General features: G+C 41.6%; 2 protein-coding genes and 1 long non-coding RNA gene across 4 annotated transcripts in view; 1 reads left to right on the top strand and 2 right to left on the bottom strand.

Moving 5' to 3' along the window:
• LOC106081357 (23 kDa integral membrane protein) overlaps positions 1-5,867 on the bottom strand; it is a 92,991-nt gene extending 87,124 nt beyond the window's left edge. Inside the window, exon 1 of the mRNA XM_059370456.1 lies at positions 5,307-5,867. The gene's annotated coding sequence lies outside the window, so the exon portion shown is untranslated. The remainder of the gene's footprint in view (positions 1-5,306) is intronic.
• On the top strand, positions 1,598-5,313 carry LOC106081358 (uncharacterized). The gene is made up of 3 exons (XR_009398599.1): positions 1,598-4,940; positions 5,017-5,152; positions 5,220-5,313. It is a non-coding gene; the product is annotated as an uncharacterized LOC106081358 (long non-coding RNA).
• Positions 5,868-7,279: 1,412 nt separating the features above from the next.
• The window catches only part of LOC106081348 (23 kDa integral membrane protein), a 39,615-nt gene continuing 32,127 nt past the window's right edge, over positions 7,280-14,767 (bottom strand). For both annotated transcript variants that reach the window (XM_013243235.2, XM_013243236.2), the window contains exons 3-5: positions 13,063-13,422; positions 12,788-12,982; positions 7,280-8,242 (exon numbers count right to left, since the gene is read on the bottom strand). In XM_013243235.2, the coding sequence (XP_013098689.1) occupies positions 8,171-8,242; positions 12,788-12,982; positions 13,063-13,422 (627 nt within the window). In that variant the 3' untranslated portion in view covers positions 7,280-8,170. The remainder of the gene's footprint in view (positions 8,243-12,787; positions 12,983-13,062; positions 13,423-14,767) is intronic.

Raw genomic sequence — 14,767 nt, 5'->3', positions numbered from 1 at the left:
ACTGAAGTTCCTATGGAATATGGAAAATAGTGCAAGTTATTCATATGGAACAGTTAATGAGAGATACAATTTCGAAATACGAAAATATTTCAGGAACTATTGATTTTGCCAGATGATGAAGCCGTCATGCCAATGATCATTGGTAGCAAATTTGCACAAATTTTACTGGAAATCGTTCGCGTACTTTATTAGCCAGCAGAAGAGAGCGCGAGAGAGAGCAATTTTTCACAGTAAGAAAATAGAGAACCTGCAAATTTCTACTGCGACTTTTTTTGCCAGCAGAAATTTGCAACTTTGAACAGATAGTTTGTAAAGGTCAGCTGTTTTAAGAAAAGCAGCCGTTACATGAAAATACAAAAGTTAACGCCAAAATGGATCAAAAAGAAAGAAAAAGAGGTAAGTAAAAATATAAATATGCTTATTGGTAATTATTAAATTTATTTCATTTTTATTTACATTTAATGAAGTGCGGAATTATTTGGAAAATCTTGAAAAACTAAAACATTGTATTCTTCCAGACACCAAGAGCAATTATCGGTTTCTTAAGTGTTTTGATGGAATTATCCTCATCGGAGAGCTACGATGAAACCAACACCGCACCTTTGATTTAGTTAAGGAGGGAAGATGCTGCCATGGAATTGAGTAGGTCTAGCTGGGCAGTTAAACAAGTGACGCACAGTGGGATTAGATAAAATTAGTGCAAATTAGTCTGGCAATTGTGAACGGATACAGATATCTTAAATGATTACAAAGTGTCCGTAGCCGTCACATGACCAAATAGAAAGCTCCCTTAGCCTCACATCAGTGGTCGTAGCAATTTATCTAACCACAATGTACAAAAACGTTAGATGGTTAGTCCAAGGCATCTTTGTCAGCACCACAAGTATACTTTTGTATTCGGTGATGGCATATAAAGCAGTTGTAGTCCTATGCATCCTTCGAAATACATGCTGATGCTCGCCGCATGCCCTCATGCGTCTTGGCTACTGATGAGAGAAGGGAGATCGGTCTATACGACTCCCCTTGCTCGTGTCCCATCTTCCAAACATCGAGTACTATAATAGTGTTCAGATTGGCTGAGGACAGTTGTAAAGTAGTCGACTCCAGGCAGATCTAGATTCTTCAGCATCAGCGCAGAAATTCTGTCTGGAACCAGCGCTTGTGCGACTTGGCGTCCTGGTTACATTCGTTGCTTTGTGCACGGTTGTTGTTGTTGTTGCAGCAGTGTATTGTACACTAAAAGACTGCATCGGGCCAATGCGGTACGTACAATCGGCTGCCATGGGATTGCACGGTAATTTGTGATGGCTGATCACGGATTTACGAATCGCTCCCTTTCTGGCCATTTCAAACTCGGGTCAATAAATTGACGTTTATCTGGGGAAAATACCTCAAAAATATCGCCAGCATTTTTTATTTAAAAAAAAGTAATGCTTTCCAAGCAAGCAAATAAAAAACCAACAAAACAAAAATCAGCTGTTTTTCTGCAAATTTTCACTGGAAGTCGTTCGCGTACTTTTGCTTGCAAATTTTTTAAAGAGAGTAAAATGGCTCTTACTCTCCTGCAAATTTTTACTGGAAAAGTAGGCGAACAGACCTTATATTAGATTAGAATAGTCAATGCAAAAAATGAAATGCTCGAATGTAATTTGAATGAAATACCTGAGAAGGACACAATCAGTGCGCTTATGAAGCCTTAATTTGGGAATGTTTAAGCCAGCATGAGTAATATTGATTTGTTAAGAATTTTGCCTTATGCCGAGGACGATGTTGGAACCATATGAGGGTGTTGTGGATGGAATGGGTGGCGAGTTGTGTCAACGAGGAGGCGTTTCTGATTGGGATGCTGTCGAGATGGAGGTAGTGAAGGAGAACGATGAGTGCCAGGAGGTGATGCAAGTAATTTGTTGTGTTAAAGGTGATCGAGTGGTCAAAATTGATGCGAGTTTGGATAAGGAACGTCCCTTGGCCGTAAGGTTAATTGTCGAATGTGTTTGTGATGATGAAGAGGATATGGTTTACGAATCGTTGGATTATTGTACAACGAGAAGACTTTCGGATGATATACCTGTGTTTAGCGGATCCATCGTCTTTTTTATCGTGAGAAGGTAGAGGTGAGAATGAAATTTGATGAGCTTCTCGAACGGGGCGTTATATGTTCAAGTGGTTTCCCATATGCTTCTCCGATAGTATTGGTTAGTCGAAGGAATGGTAAAATGAGGCTAAGTGTTGACTATCGCGGACTGAATAAGATACCTTTGAAGGATAATTACCCGATGCTCACGATAGAGGACTGTTTGGACTATTTGAGCGGTAAGCGTTATTTTTCGGCAATTGATATGGAGAGTAGTTTTCATTAAGTGCAAATGGACGAGGATTCGATTGACCGGGTAGGCTATACCAGGCTATTATGGACCGATTCTGACCGTACTTAACACGTAAGTTGTGGGTCATGGGAGAATCATGGGAATTGTGGAAAATTTCAACCAAATCGGTTAAGAATTGCACTCTCTAGATTCTCAAGAGGTGTAAAAAGAAGATCAATTTACATGAGAGCTATATCTGGTTATGAACCGATTCAGACTGTTGAATGTCGTAGGAAAAGTCACTACAAAAACTCAGCCAAAACTGATAAGAATTGTTCCCGCTTACACCTGCCCCAGAAACGTCTCCTTTGTCCGCCTTTTTAACATGGTGCACTATCCGTTGAAACGAGATTTAGGCGAATGTGGGTTCCATTTCAAAACGTTATAAAAAAAGTTCAAATTATGTTGGGAGTTTGGAAACTTCATGGACAATATTTAAAGGTAAGTAAATCCAAGAAACATCAGGCAGTGCAGTGACATAGAACTCAATGCCGCCTAACTCATATGGGGTTCCTGATGAGACCATAACCTACTCCCAAGAACATAATTTTCTCGAGATTTTGATGACTAGTATACGCAAAGATATTTATTTTGAACAACGGGCAGTGTAGGGACGGTAGACTCAACATAGCCTAACAAACAGGGACCCGATGATGGAACCATTACTAGGATAGACAAATTTCCTAATATTAAAACATCAGGCGGTGCAGCGACGGAAAACTCAATGCAGCCTAAAGAAAAGGGAGCAGACGATGACACCATCACTCACTCCCCAGAAGCCCATCTAATGGAGGACCAATGATTGAGATCACTCACGCTCTGATGGAGAAAATACACAAGGCCTAGATTCATATTGCCTTAATTCAGGAGCTATGGACGACCCGAAACAAAGTTTCTGGACTGAACCATATCAACTACCAATTATTCTTTGCTAACACTGGTAATCGGCCGAGGACCTGCGATATTTGTCACAAAAAATTTAATTATGTGATGAGACAGGGAGACAGTGGACTCCGACACCGCCACCTACGTTGGATCTGCAACGGTTGGTGAGGAAAGCAAAGCAGACAGGAAATGAGGTACTAATATGGTGCGATGCGATCTATCACCACATTTAGTGGGTTAGTACCAACATTAATAAGCGGGGTCAAACCCTGCCAAAATTCGGAAGAATACTCAGAAGATGACTTGGACAAGATAATTTAGATTGTCCAAGCATAGAAGACAGTGCGACAACGTCAACAGGATTACCATTGCACCAGAGGAGTCTTTCCAAAATAGTTGTAATCTTCGAGAAAGAGGTCCGCAGACTTTATTACAGAGCACGTCGTAAAAAAGGGGAAGTTTTTTGGGATGTGTACTATACACAGCTCGAGGAATACAAGAGATTACCAGAGCGGCAAAACGTGCCTGGAAGATTTTCTGTGAACATGTCGATAGGGTTAATGACGCTGATAGGGGGCGCCCCGGTAGCCGAGTTGGTAGTGTGCTTGGATTACCAGTGCTGGGGTTGATTCCCGCCAGAAGCCTTGGTCTGACGCTACTGTGGTATCACAATGGACAAAAATTGTCTAAGTGAGTCTGTAAAGGACTGCCACTCTTACCTAGCCTAACCTATGACGCCGCCAAGATGAAAAACTTTCTCTCAAAATTCCATGTCCAAACTGAAACGTTAGTATACGACATGGGAGTGAGAGAAGAGACAACGGAGGACATTTTCCACAGCATACGACGGGACTCACGGAGACACCGGCATCTTGGAATAATGAGGTTGAACGAATGCTTATAATAACCGAATTTTTAGTCAAGGGAGCCTGGGGTGGTATTTATACCCAAGCACGGCAAGGCAAGTTATGCGACACCAAAAGCCTACCCATAAGCTTTACGTCCTTTCTACTCAAAACCATGTTCCATGTTCCATTGTGGATACCATGATAAAGAGAAGGACATCCATGCTTTGAACTGCTTGAATCCTTCGATGCCAAGACGTACACTTTGGCGGTTTGCATTGACATCGAGGGGGCGTTTAACAATGTTCGGACAGACACATTAGACCAGTACCCGGCCTTAAAGACTGGATAAATCATATGCTAAGGAACAGGTGGATAAATTGCGGGTCCCATGACGGAAATATAAGAGAGAACGTCACACAGGGCACGCCACCATAAATAACCTATTACGGATGCTGACTGTGGAGGGACTTGAAGCGGTCTGCTATGCAGACGATGTTATAATACTTCTTAGGGATAAGGATTCAAACCAGCTATGCAGAAGGGCCGAATGGGTTTTGCATGTGGCATATGACTGGGCTAGACCCAGGGATGTTAATGTTAATACAGGGAAGACTGAAATATGTCTGTTCACGAGGAAGACGAAGGTGGGCCCATTAGACGCACAACGTTTCCTCAACGAAATAATTTCGATATCTGACAAGTTCAATTACATAGGAGTGATCTTGGATAGGAAACTTAATTGGAAGTGTGACATTAAGGACAGCCTCTGCGTCCTGGTGACAGCCTCTGCGGCCAATAGGGTCCCTTTTAGATTCTCGTTTGTCCGTCCGTCTAGTCTTTGGTAAGTATTGTCGTGTTTAAGTGTATATGTCGCAGTCAGTTCTTGTCTAAAAAAGTTTTTTTTTAATATTTTCTAGGGGTTTTCTGATGTGCTGCTTTCTCAGCACCGTAAGGTCAACATTGGCTGATGGGCAAGGAAATATCCTCTACTATCCACTACCTAACCTAACTATGAGCTCATGCTTAGGTTACTCTATAGAACCCAACCAAAGGGTAAGTAATAAAAAAAGCTCGATGTTGTCCCTACCTAATTTCCTTTTTTTCTTTTTTTTTTTTGCAGAAAAAACTTTTTTAACAAAATAAATCTGTCGAGAGTCAACCGTCTGTATGCCTGTCGGTTTATGGTCAGAGAAACTTTTTGGACTACCTTATGGACACTGGGGTATGCGACAGCGTCTAGGTCCCTCGGTGGAGTAGCGACAGGGGTTGTGGATATGCCAATTGCAGCAGCTGAAGTCTTTTATGTGTGTGGCAGTGGAGGTGGAGGAGTCTTGGCTTTAGCTTTTTTTTAGACTTAAGTTTTTTTAGCTTTAAACTTTACATTATATGATTTGATTTTTTTTTATTTCTTTTCAGTGTTTTCTTCTTTAATAAATGTTTCCTTTTTTATTTCACAGGTTTTTTTACAACTTTACTTTCTTTAAGCTTTTCGATTTCTTTTATTCTTTTATTTTTCAAGTTATTTGAAATCATTGTAAAGTTTTCATTTGTTTTTAATTATTTCTTTAGTTTTCACCACTTTGTTTATTCTTTTGTTAATTCACTTGTGTTTAATTTTTTTTATATTTACTGATGGCTCCACCTCCGTTTGCTGCCAAGATCCAATCGAAAAAGAACTTGTCATCCTCCACATACTGACCATCATGGTTCCCCCAAGCCATCATGTCCACCGAGGAACCATCATGAAATTTGCTTTTCCAAAATAGCAAAAACAAAAAACATATGTTTCTTTGAAGTGTCGTTGTAGTGGTCACATTTGTATGTGGAGGTAACATATGGTGGTAGCGCAGGGTTGTATTCCCTAGTTGCCATAAAAAACGTGATTGTTCAAAACCTGATGTCGCTCTACTCCAATCAGACATAGGGTGACACGCTACAATATCTATCCACACGATGATGGTTTGGATGGTCTCTGCGATGACAGCCAAAAAGGTATTGCTTACACAGCATGTAGTTATGGTCATCATGTAGTTATGAGGTGGTCCACATGAGAACTGAGGAGAAAGCCTGCGACGGGCTATCGCCCTCAGTTTAGAGGGCGGCATTCTGACAGATCTGAATATTATTCCACTGCGTGTCACAAAGTTGACGAGGCGCTGCATGACTTACCACAGACAGGCTAATTACTTTGTACCTGGTCTACAAGATTTCTTTGTCTCCACCCCAAGTCCTGCCAGCAAGTGACTTGAGACCTTGTTTCTATTTTTGACTTTATCGCAAATTGCTGTGGCATGTGGGGAGAATGTGTAAGAGCTGTTAAATGTGACGCCAAGTATTTTGGGACAATTGATGGTCGGAATCATTTGTCCATCGACCATCAGTCAGCTCAGTATTTCAGTATTCACCTCACGCGTATTTGTAGTGAACAATATGGCTGAAGATTTGGTGGCAGATATCTTCAGATTTCTCGCAGCGAAATATGAGGCAGGTTCTGTTTTGGTAAACTTTTTAAGCAACCTTTATAACTTTTTTTCTGTTTATTTTTTCATTTCATGTTCTTTTTCCAAAAAATAATAGTCAATTGTTTAGCCATAATAGAACAGCTGAAGCAAAACAGCTGTTTTCAAATATTCGAAATTCCCTCTCCCAAATTTTTCCTCTCCCTATTCAATCAGAATAGGAGGATTTTATTCGGGGGAGAAATTAATTCCCTGGGAGTTTTCAGAAGTGAACTGTAGAGCAATGTGTCGGTCCGCACATTGTTAAACGCCCCCTCGATGTCAATGCAAACCGCCAATGTGTACATCTTGGCATCGAAGGATTCTTCTATTTTATGCACAACCTCGTGCAGGGCAGTCTCCAACGACCTTCCCTTGACATAGGCTAGCTGTTTGTGATCAAATACAAACAGCAAGCCTATATCAAGGGATACCCTACACTTTATCATTGTATCCACAATACGTTCCATGGTTTTGAGTAGAAAGGACGAAAGGCTTATAGGTCTGTAAGTCTTTGGTGTCGCATAACTTTCCTTGCTGGACTTGGGTATAAATGCCACCCTTGCAAGTTCTAGCCACGCTGTGAAAATAATGACCAGATGAAGCGCCAGATATTTGTGAGATAGCAGCCTTGTAAAAACTTATCCCAAAGAGGTGTTGCACTGTGGCAAACCGTTCGAACTCGGCTTTAAGAATTAATTTTATTAAATATATATTTTTTGAAATCTATTTCATTTGCAACTGCATTGTATGAATATAAATTAATATAAGAAATAGTATATAACACACTGAGTCCACAAAATTGGGTGAATTTATAAATACATTCAATGTTTTGGTTTATTGTGCTTCTAGTTTGTTTGGTTTTTTGTTTTGTTTGTTCATATAATTATATATAATAGGCAAATATGTATAAAAAAAGAATATTGAAATTTTTTGTTTTCAAGAGAACAATGGAATCGAAGAAAATCCAAACAAACAAGAATTTATCGTAAAAAAGATAAGATGAAATTCTTTGTGCTTCCAGACTTCTAGTATTGGAGGGAGATTTTTTCAGACCTATAAAGAACGTACAAAATGGAATACAAATATAAATGTAGTATATATGCATAATCTTATGTGTATGCATATACATGTGTAAAAACATAAGGAAAATTCATTGTTTCGTTTTTGTTCTTCTTTTTGTTGTTCACTTAAATCTTAAACGTTTTAATATACAAGAGTTTTCAATATCGATTTATAAAAGTTCATTGTATTCAATAATAGTGGCATTATTACATACATATGCGTTGTATACAATGCTTAATATGTATGTATTTATTGTTTATGCGTATTTGTTATATTGGTACTTTGCAGGTAGGTAGTTTTGTAATAACTTATAATAATTTTTTATTTGTAACAACAATTTTATACTCGTTTTAATATTGAGAGGAAAAAAATAAAGATCGATTGTAGGTGAGATTGTGTGCGCATAACATAATTCGAGGAGAAACTTTGTTGTGGTTGGTGACTTCCCTGCTTCTTCTTTTTGGGTGGGTGGTGGCAATGGTTATTGCTGTTGGCATTGCTGACCATATTAATAAGCATTTCGTCGCTTATAGTTGCGCACATTGTTGGCCAAACAACAGGCGAAAATAAATCCAACGAGCTGCAAGAGGAAACAAGAAGAATGGGTATGGATTAGTAATGAGCATGGGGCACCTAGTTAGGGTTTGATTGACAACTGGCCATTGTCTGTCTCGTTAATAGTAGGGCAAATCCATTTTTGTACATATTTAATAATAACTTTAACCAATGACAAATGGTGCTAGAAAACCAAACACTAGACATGTTATTATGGGTACCCACACAAAGAACAAAAATTGTCAATGAAACTTTTCCAATTAAATACAATTTCCCGGCACGGAATAACTATAAGCACCACACAGGCTGGAACTTTGAGCTCCGATCTGTGTGGTGTTTTTCGTTATCACGATAGCTGGGAGCTACCGGCTGAGTCCACAGGTTGCGGATAGTGGAATGCTCCATACGGAGTAGCTGCAACTGCAGTCGCGGACAATCAGCGACATCGAGGGCAGAGTCTCAGAGAGAGGCCGAATCGTACCGGCTTTATGCAAAAATTGAGTGCCTATGATGCTCGATATGACAAGGCGAGTTATTGGCGCCGTATTATTGGCCGTTTTTGGCCATCATGTTCCCGAGGCGATCGGTCGTGTAGACCGGAACGAACTTGCTCTCTTATAAGAGCTTGACGAGGATCGCCACCTCTACATGCAAATGTGGCCACAACAACAACAACAACAGGTTGCGGATAGTGGAATGCTCCATATGGATTAGCTACGATTGCAGCCGCGGACAATCAGCGGTATCGCGTGGGCCGGGCGGCACCGGCTAATGCATAAATACTGAGTGCCTATAATGCTATATACGACAAGGCGAGTTATTGGCGCTTTTAAATAACCAATGCCAATCATGTTCCCGCGGCGATCGGCCCTTTACGACGCAACGAGCTTGCTCACATATAGTGGCTTGACAAGGATCGCCAACTCCACGTATAGACATGTGGCTACAACAATTTATAGAATGCAACATTTTAATCAATGACGATCTCTATATTTGCTTTATTTCTTTGTTTCATGCATCTGGTGAAGATTGGGCTTCGACAAGTTTATCCCAAATAAAATTGTCACTACTGTGGGTTTTCTAAATTCTTACGTCAATCATTCAATCATTCTAAATTCTTACGTGATCATTCCTCCTCCTAGTGCTAGAGACACTTGTGAGGTATTTACTTTAGGTAATCAGCCGTAAAAATTTTTCCACTAAAGTGGGGTCGCTCTGCGGCAAGCCGTTTGACTAGCCAAAAATAAAAGAGGGCCCCTTATCATTGAGCTTAAAGTTCAGCCTTAAAAATTCCATGTTCTGTTGATTTGTTTTCTTTTAATAAAACGGTACCAATATTTACTTTCTCTATGTAGTGGGGAGGCCGTAGCGCAGAGGTTGGCTTGTCCGCCTATGACGCTGAACGACTGGGTTCAAATCCTGGCGAGAACACATCAGAAAAAATTTGCAGCGGTGGTTGTTCCCTCCTAATGCTGGCGACAATTGTGCGGAACGATGTCGTTTGAAAAAATGGTGTGGCAGCCATGTAAAAAACTTCTTCCCAGAGAGGTGTCGCTCTGCGGCACGTCGTTCGGACTCGGCTATAAAAAGGAGGTCCTTTATCATTGAGCTTAAAATTGAATCGGACAGCACTCATTGATTTGTGAGAAGTTTGCCCCAGTTCCTTAATGAAATGTTCATGGGCAAATTTGCATTTGCATGACAAAAAGGACTACGGGTGAATTTACGCAAAATAGCTGTGTGCGCAATGCATGTGGGGAAAAAACGAAGGAACGTTGAAGCTTCTCTTGTGCCATCCTGATATAGATTTTTGCGGTATTACTTTCTACTTTACTATACACAACAAGCTTATTACTGGAAAATGAGCATCCGATACGGCGTGCGATCCACCCTCTTGTGGACATACCCTCACCTAGGTCCACCATTCCGCAGGATATAGTTGCTATACACAATTGATCCATTTCGAAATTCATTAATGACCGAAAAAGTGCTGTCGCCTGGGTGATAATCCCTTCACTTGGAGAACGGAGACTAATAGTGGCATTATGGGTGCAAGGACTTTGCTAATGTCAATAGGTATAGCTTGGTGATGAAAATTACAAACAAAGAAGCACAGACTGTGTTGCAAGTTCGTACCATACTACTGAATTTCCCATGAACACTCCATTAAGGAACAGAGGATACTTCTCTTATATCAATGAGTTCAGTCCGATTAAAATTTAAGCTCAATGATAAGGGGCGCCTTTTTTTATGCCGAGTCCGAACGGCGTGCCGCATAGCGAAACCAATTGGTAGAAAAGATAACAAAGATAACATGGCAGGATGCCTCACAAATGTTGCCAGCATTAGTAAGGGGAAAACCACCGCTGAAAATGTTTATGATGTTCACGCCTATGACGTTCGGCGTCATAGGCGGACATGCTAACCTCTGCATCACGGTGGCCTCCAAGTTTGTACCAATAACCGCTATAAATTAATCTATTTCTTGTATGAGTGGTCAGTTGTAACGACTCGTCCTAACAAGTATTTGTAGTCCAGAAGGAGCATATTTCCACTAACAAACGATTTCGATTTTATATTCGGCGAGCCAAGAGACTGTACATATGAACTTTGAGCCGGCAATGCTAAACAACTCTGCAATTTGGAATTTGCAGGCAAACTACTCAAATATCAACGAGTGCTGTCCGATTAAAATGATAAAGGATCTCTTTTTTTATGGTCGAGCCTGAACGGCGTACCACAGGGCAACAGCTTTTTGGGGAGAAGTTTTTATATGGCTACTATGCTATGTAAATGGTGAATTTCGGCAGCATTAGGAGGGTATAAACAGCAATGAAAATTTTCCTGATGTTCTCGCCAAGATTCGAGTTCAGGCGTTCTACGTTATAGACGTTCATAGCAACTTCTGCGCAACGGTCTTAACAACACTTGTAGATACCGTCTTGGGGTCAGACCATAATTCTCACTATCGATCGACCACCCGACTTCATAACTTCTGAGCGCCGGCCGTTTATTAATCAAAAGAAGGCCGATTGTGTTGGCTTCAGAGAATAAACCAGACAGGCAGTGGTACTCGCAGACGAGCGTGATGGGATTCGTTGCATAAGGTAGTTAACGAACATAAGCGGAATTAGTGGCTGGTACACTTGAAGCAATCTAACTTAGGTAGCGGGTTAGGCAAGCTGTGGTCTACTGTTAAGTCACTCTCGAACCCCGGTAGACGGGACGACAGGACCTCGGTCACTTTTGGCAACGTAACTGCGACTGATCCGAAGAGGTGCGTCAGATTGTTCAACCGTCAATTTATTGTGCATTCAGAGAGTGAAAGAGCAAGGAGGAGGGCCATTCATCGCATCCTTAGTCTTCGAGCCGAAGAACAGCCATCACAATTTACCATGGACAGTACGGGATAGCTGGTGGTGCTCCCAGGCTGGAATATTGAGGTCCGACCTGTGTGGTGCTCATTGCTGTCAGAAGAAGCTTAGCTGTGAGCTACCGGGCGCGTCCACAGGTTGCGGATAGTGGAATGCTCCTTACGGAGTAGCTGTAAAGGCAGTCGCAGACAATCAGCGGTATCGAGCGGAGATTCTCAGTAAGAAGCTGGATGGCACCGGCTCTTGCACAAATACTGAGTGCTTATGATGCTCGATGCTCCACCGCCCAGAAGCCTTAAGGTAGATCTGCATGACCTAGAGAGTGAGATCCAGCGCTACAAGAGAGAACCTTTAGATCAAGCGGCATATCAAGCGGGCCTAGACAACATTTATGCAGACACGGTAGCAGATGCGGTGAATAGCTACCGGGTGAATGTGGTCGTTGGAGAGCGATCGCCTCCCATTGCACCTGAAGAAATTGACCTCCCCCGGCAAATCAAAGTAGTACTGGCTCAATTACGATCCTGCAGATGCAGCCGCCTCAATTCCTACAGAGCAAGGATTGATGCCAACGTGCAGGATGTATGTCCCGATCGTGACCAGGGACCACACGACACATGTCACCTGTTTAACTGTCCAGCCAGACCCACTTGTCTCAGACCCACATCCTTTTGGACGCACCCCATCTTAGTCGTAGAGTTCCTGGATCTGGATACTCAACACAATCAAGAAGACTAAAGATAGAACACAACACACTGACACAACAACAACAATAATAATGTCATACAAATGCAATTTTGCCCATGAACATTCCATTAAGAAACAGGGGCAAACTTCTCACATATCACCAAGTGCTGTCCGATTCAAGTTTTGGGCTCAATGATAAGGGGCCATCGAGTCCGAGAGGCGTGCCGCAGTGCGACATCTCTTTTAAGGAGAATTTTTTACATTGCATAGTACCTCACAAATGTCGCCAGCATTAGGACGGGATAACCACCGCTAAAAATTTTATGATGGTCTCGCCGTGATTCGAACCCAGACGTTGAACGAGCTGAAAATTTGTCACTTCGATAAGAACACTTCCCGGTGTATCAACTTTTCGATGACATATTAATTAATTTGGTTTATTACAGAAAACAGATGTCATTGTTAGCCAACTAAAATTTGAACCATTTTCATCTCAGAGCCATACATACCTCAACAGCGATTAAACCAATTCCAAAGTATTTTGCCTTTTCAGAGCTTCCAGAAATATATTCAGCGGCAACTTTTTTACAGCCAGGATAGGAGTTAATCAGGATGCAGGCCTCATCGGCTGGACAACAGCTTTTGGGAGGTAACTTGCCAATAAAAGCGTAATCAGCAAAGTTATTTGCTCCACAACATTTCAACTGGAATGATAAATCAGCGAATTATTCAATAAAATGATGCTGATATGCTGCGTGTATGATGAATTTGTTGCAAAACTTACCGATTTTTGAAGGGCTTCGAAAACACCAGTTTCACGAGCCTCACGTTGCCAGGCACTATCGATAACTTGGTCCATGGCATTGGTGATTTTGTCCTTGCTAGTCCACAACAAAACAACGATAACCAGTTGAAGAATGAGCAGTATCAACATCAAGACAGCATAGCACATCGTCATGCAGACATCTTCGCGAATGGCTCCGCAGCAGCCCAAGAATGAGATGAACACGACAATGGAGCCAAGGGTAATCATGCCAATTGGCAGAACGGCTTGTGGTGGGAAACCGACCTGACCGTCATGTTCTATCATGCCAATGTTATTTAAAACGATGACACCAAAGACAATGGTCAAAATGCCGAGAATCTGGAACGGAACAAAGAAATGAAAGAAAATGAGGAATTTGCAATAACTAAATTTTTATGAAAACGCCCATATGGACAACAAGTAGGTTAGGTTAGGATGAAAAGAGGGTGCAGTTATTAATCCGTCCCATGCCACTATGGACATATATATAAGCCAGTAATCGGCTTGTTGTGCGCTCTAAGAACTATAAAGCAATCTCTAAAAAAGAAAATTTTAAGTTAGGAATTCCGTGCTACTTACAAAATCCTTGTTTTCAATACCACTCCCCTAAATTGGTTCATGTCTGTTATTGTGTCTGCACCTAAGTGCCGGTATCTGTTAGACGCGAAAGTCGGGCAATGACAAAGAAAATGAGGAAGTGTGTACGTATTGGCATCGAAGGATTCTTCTATTTTATGCACAACCTCGAGCAGGGCAGTCTCCACCGACCTTCCCTTGATATAGACATGTTGTTTGTATTTGAGCAGTTCGCTGGATGTCCTACTCTTTATCATGGTGTCCATAATACGTTCCATGGTTTTGAGTAGGCTAATGGGTCTGTAGGCCTTTGGTGTCCCATAACTTGCCTTGCCGGGCTTGGGTATAAACACCACCCTTGCCTCTTGCCAGGCTTCCGGAGTATATGCAAGTCCTAGGCACGCTGTGGAATTTTTGTCCAGACGAGGCGCCAGATACTCTTTCTGTAGTAACGCCGGAAATATTCCATCAGGTCCAGGTGACTTAAATGGTTTGAAGCTCCTCAGGGATTCCTTCACCATAAATTCCGTTATTATAAACCTTCGACCAACGTCATTATTCCAAGATTCCGGTGTCTCCGTGAGTCCCTTCGAATCCTGTGGAAAATGGGTTTGCATCAAAAGCCTCAACATGTCCTCCGTTGTCTCTGCTCTCACTCCCATATCATCCATTAAAGTTTCAGTTTGGACATGGGTTTATGAGAGAAAATTTTTTATCTTGGCGGCGTCGTTAACGCTACCGACCTGTTCCCAGAAAAGCTTCCAGTAGGCACGTTTTGCCGCTCTGGTAATTTTATTGTATTCCTTGAGCCGTGTGTAATATACATCCCAATAAAATTTCGCTTTCTTACGACGTGCTCTGTTAAAATGTCTGCGGACCTCTTTCCCAATATTGCGAATCTCCCCGGTCATCCAGGGTTTTTCTTGGGCTGATTTCCTTTCCCAAAGAGGACTACTATCTTCGAAGGATCCCACCAGTGCAGTCGTAATCCTGTTGACATTTTCGTCAATGTCTTCTATGCTTGGACAATCTAAATTATCTTGTCCAAGTCTTCTTCGGAGTATTCGGATTCGGCACAGGCCGTGCTATTCTGAACCTAATGTAGCGA

The sequence above is a fragment of the Stomoxys calcitrans genome, chromosome 5 (genome assembly GCF_963082655.1).
Source record: "Stomoxys calcitrans chromosome 5, idStoCalc2.1, whole genome shotgun sequence".
NCBI classification, from domain to species: Eukaryota; Metazoa; Arthropoda; class Insecta; order Diptera; family Muscidae; genus Stomoxys; species Stomoxys calcitrans.
This window is presented reverse-complemented; position numbering and strand designations above follow the sequence as displayed.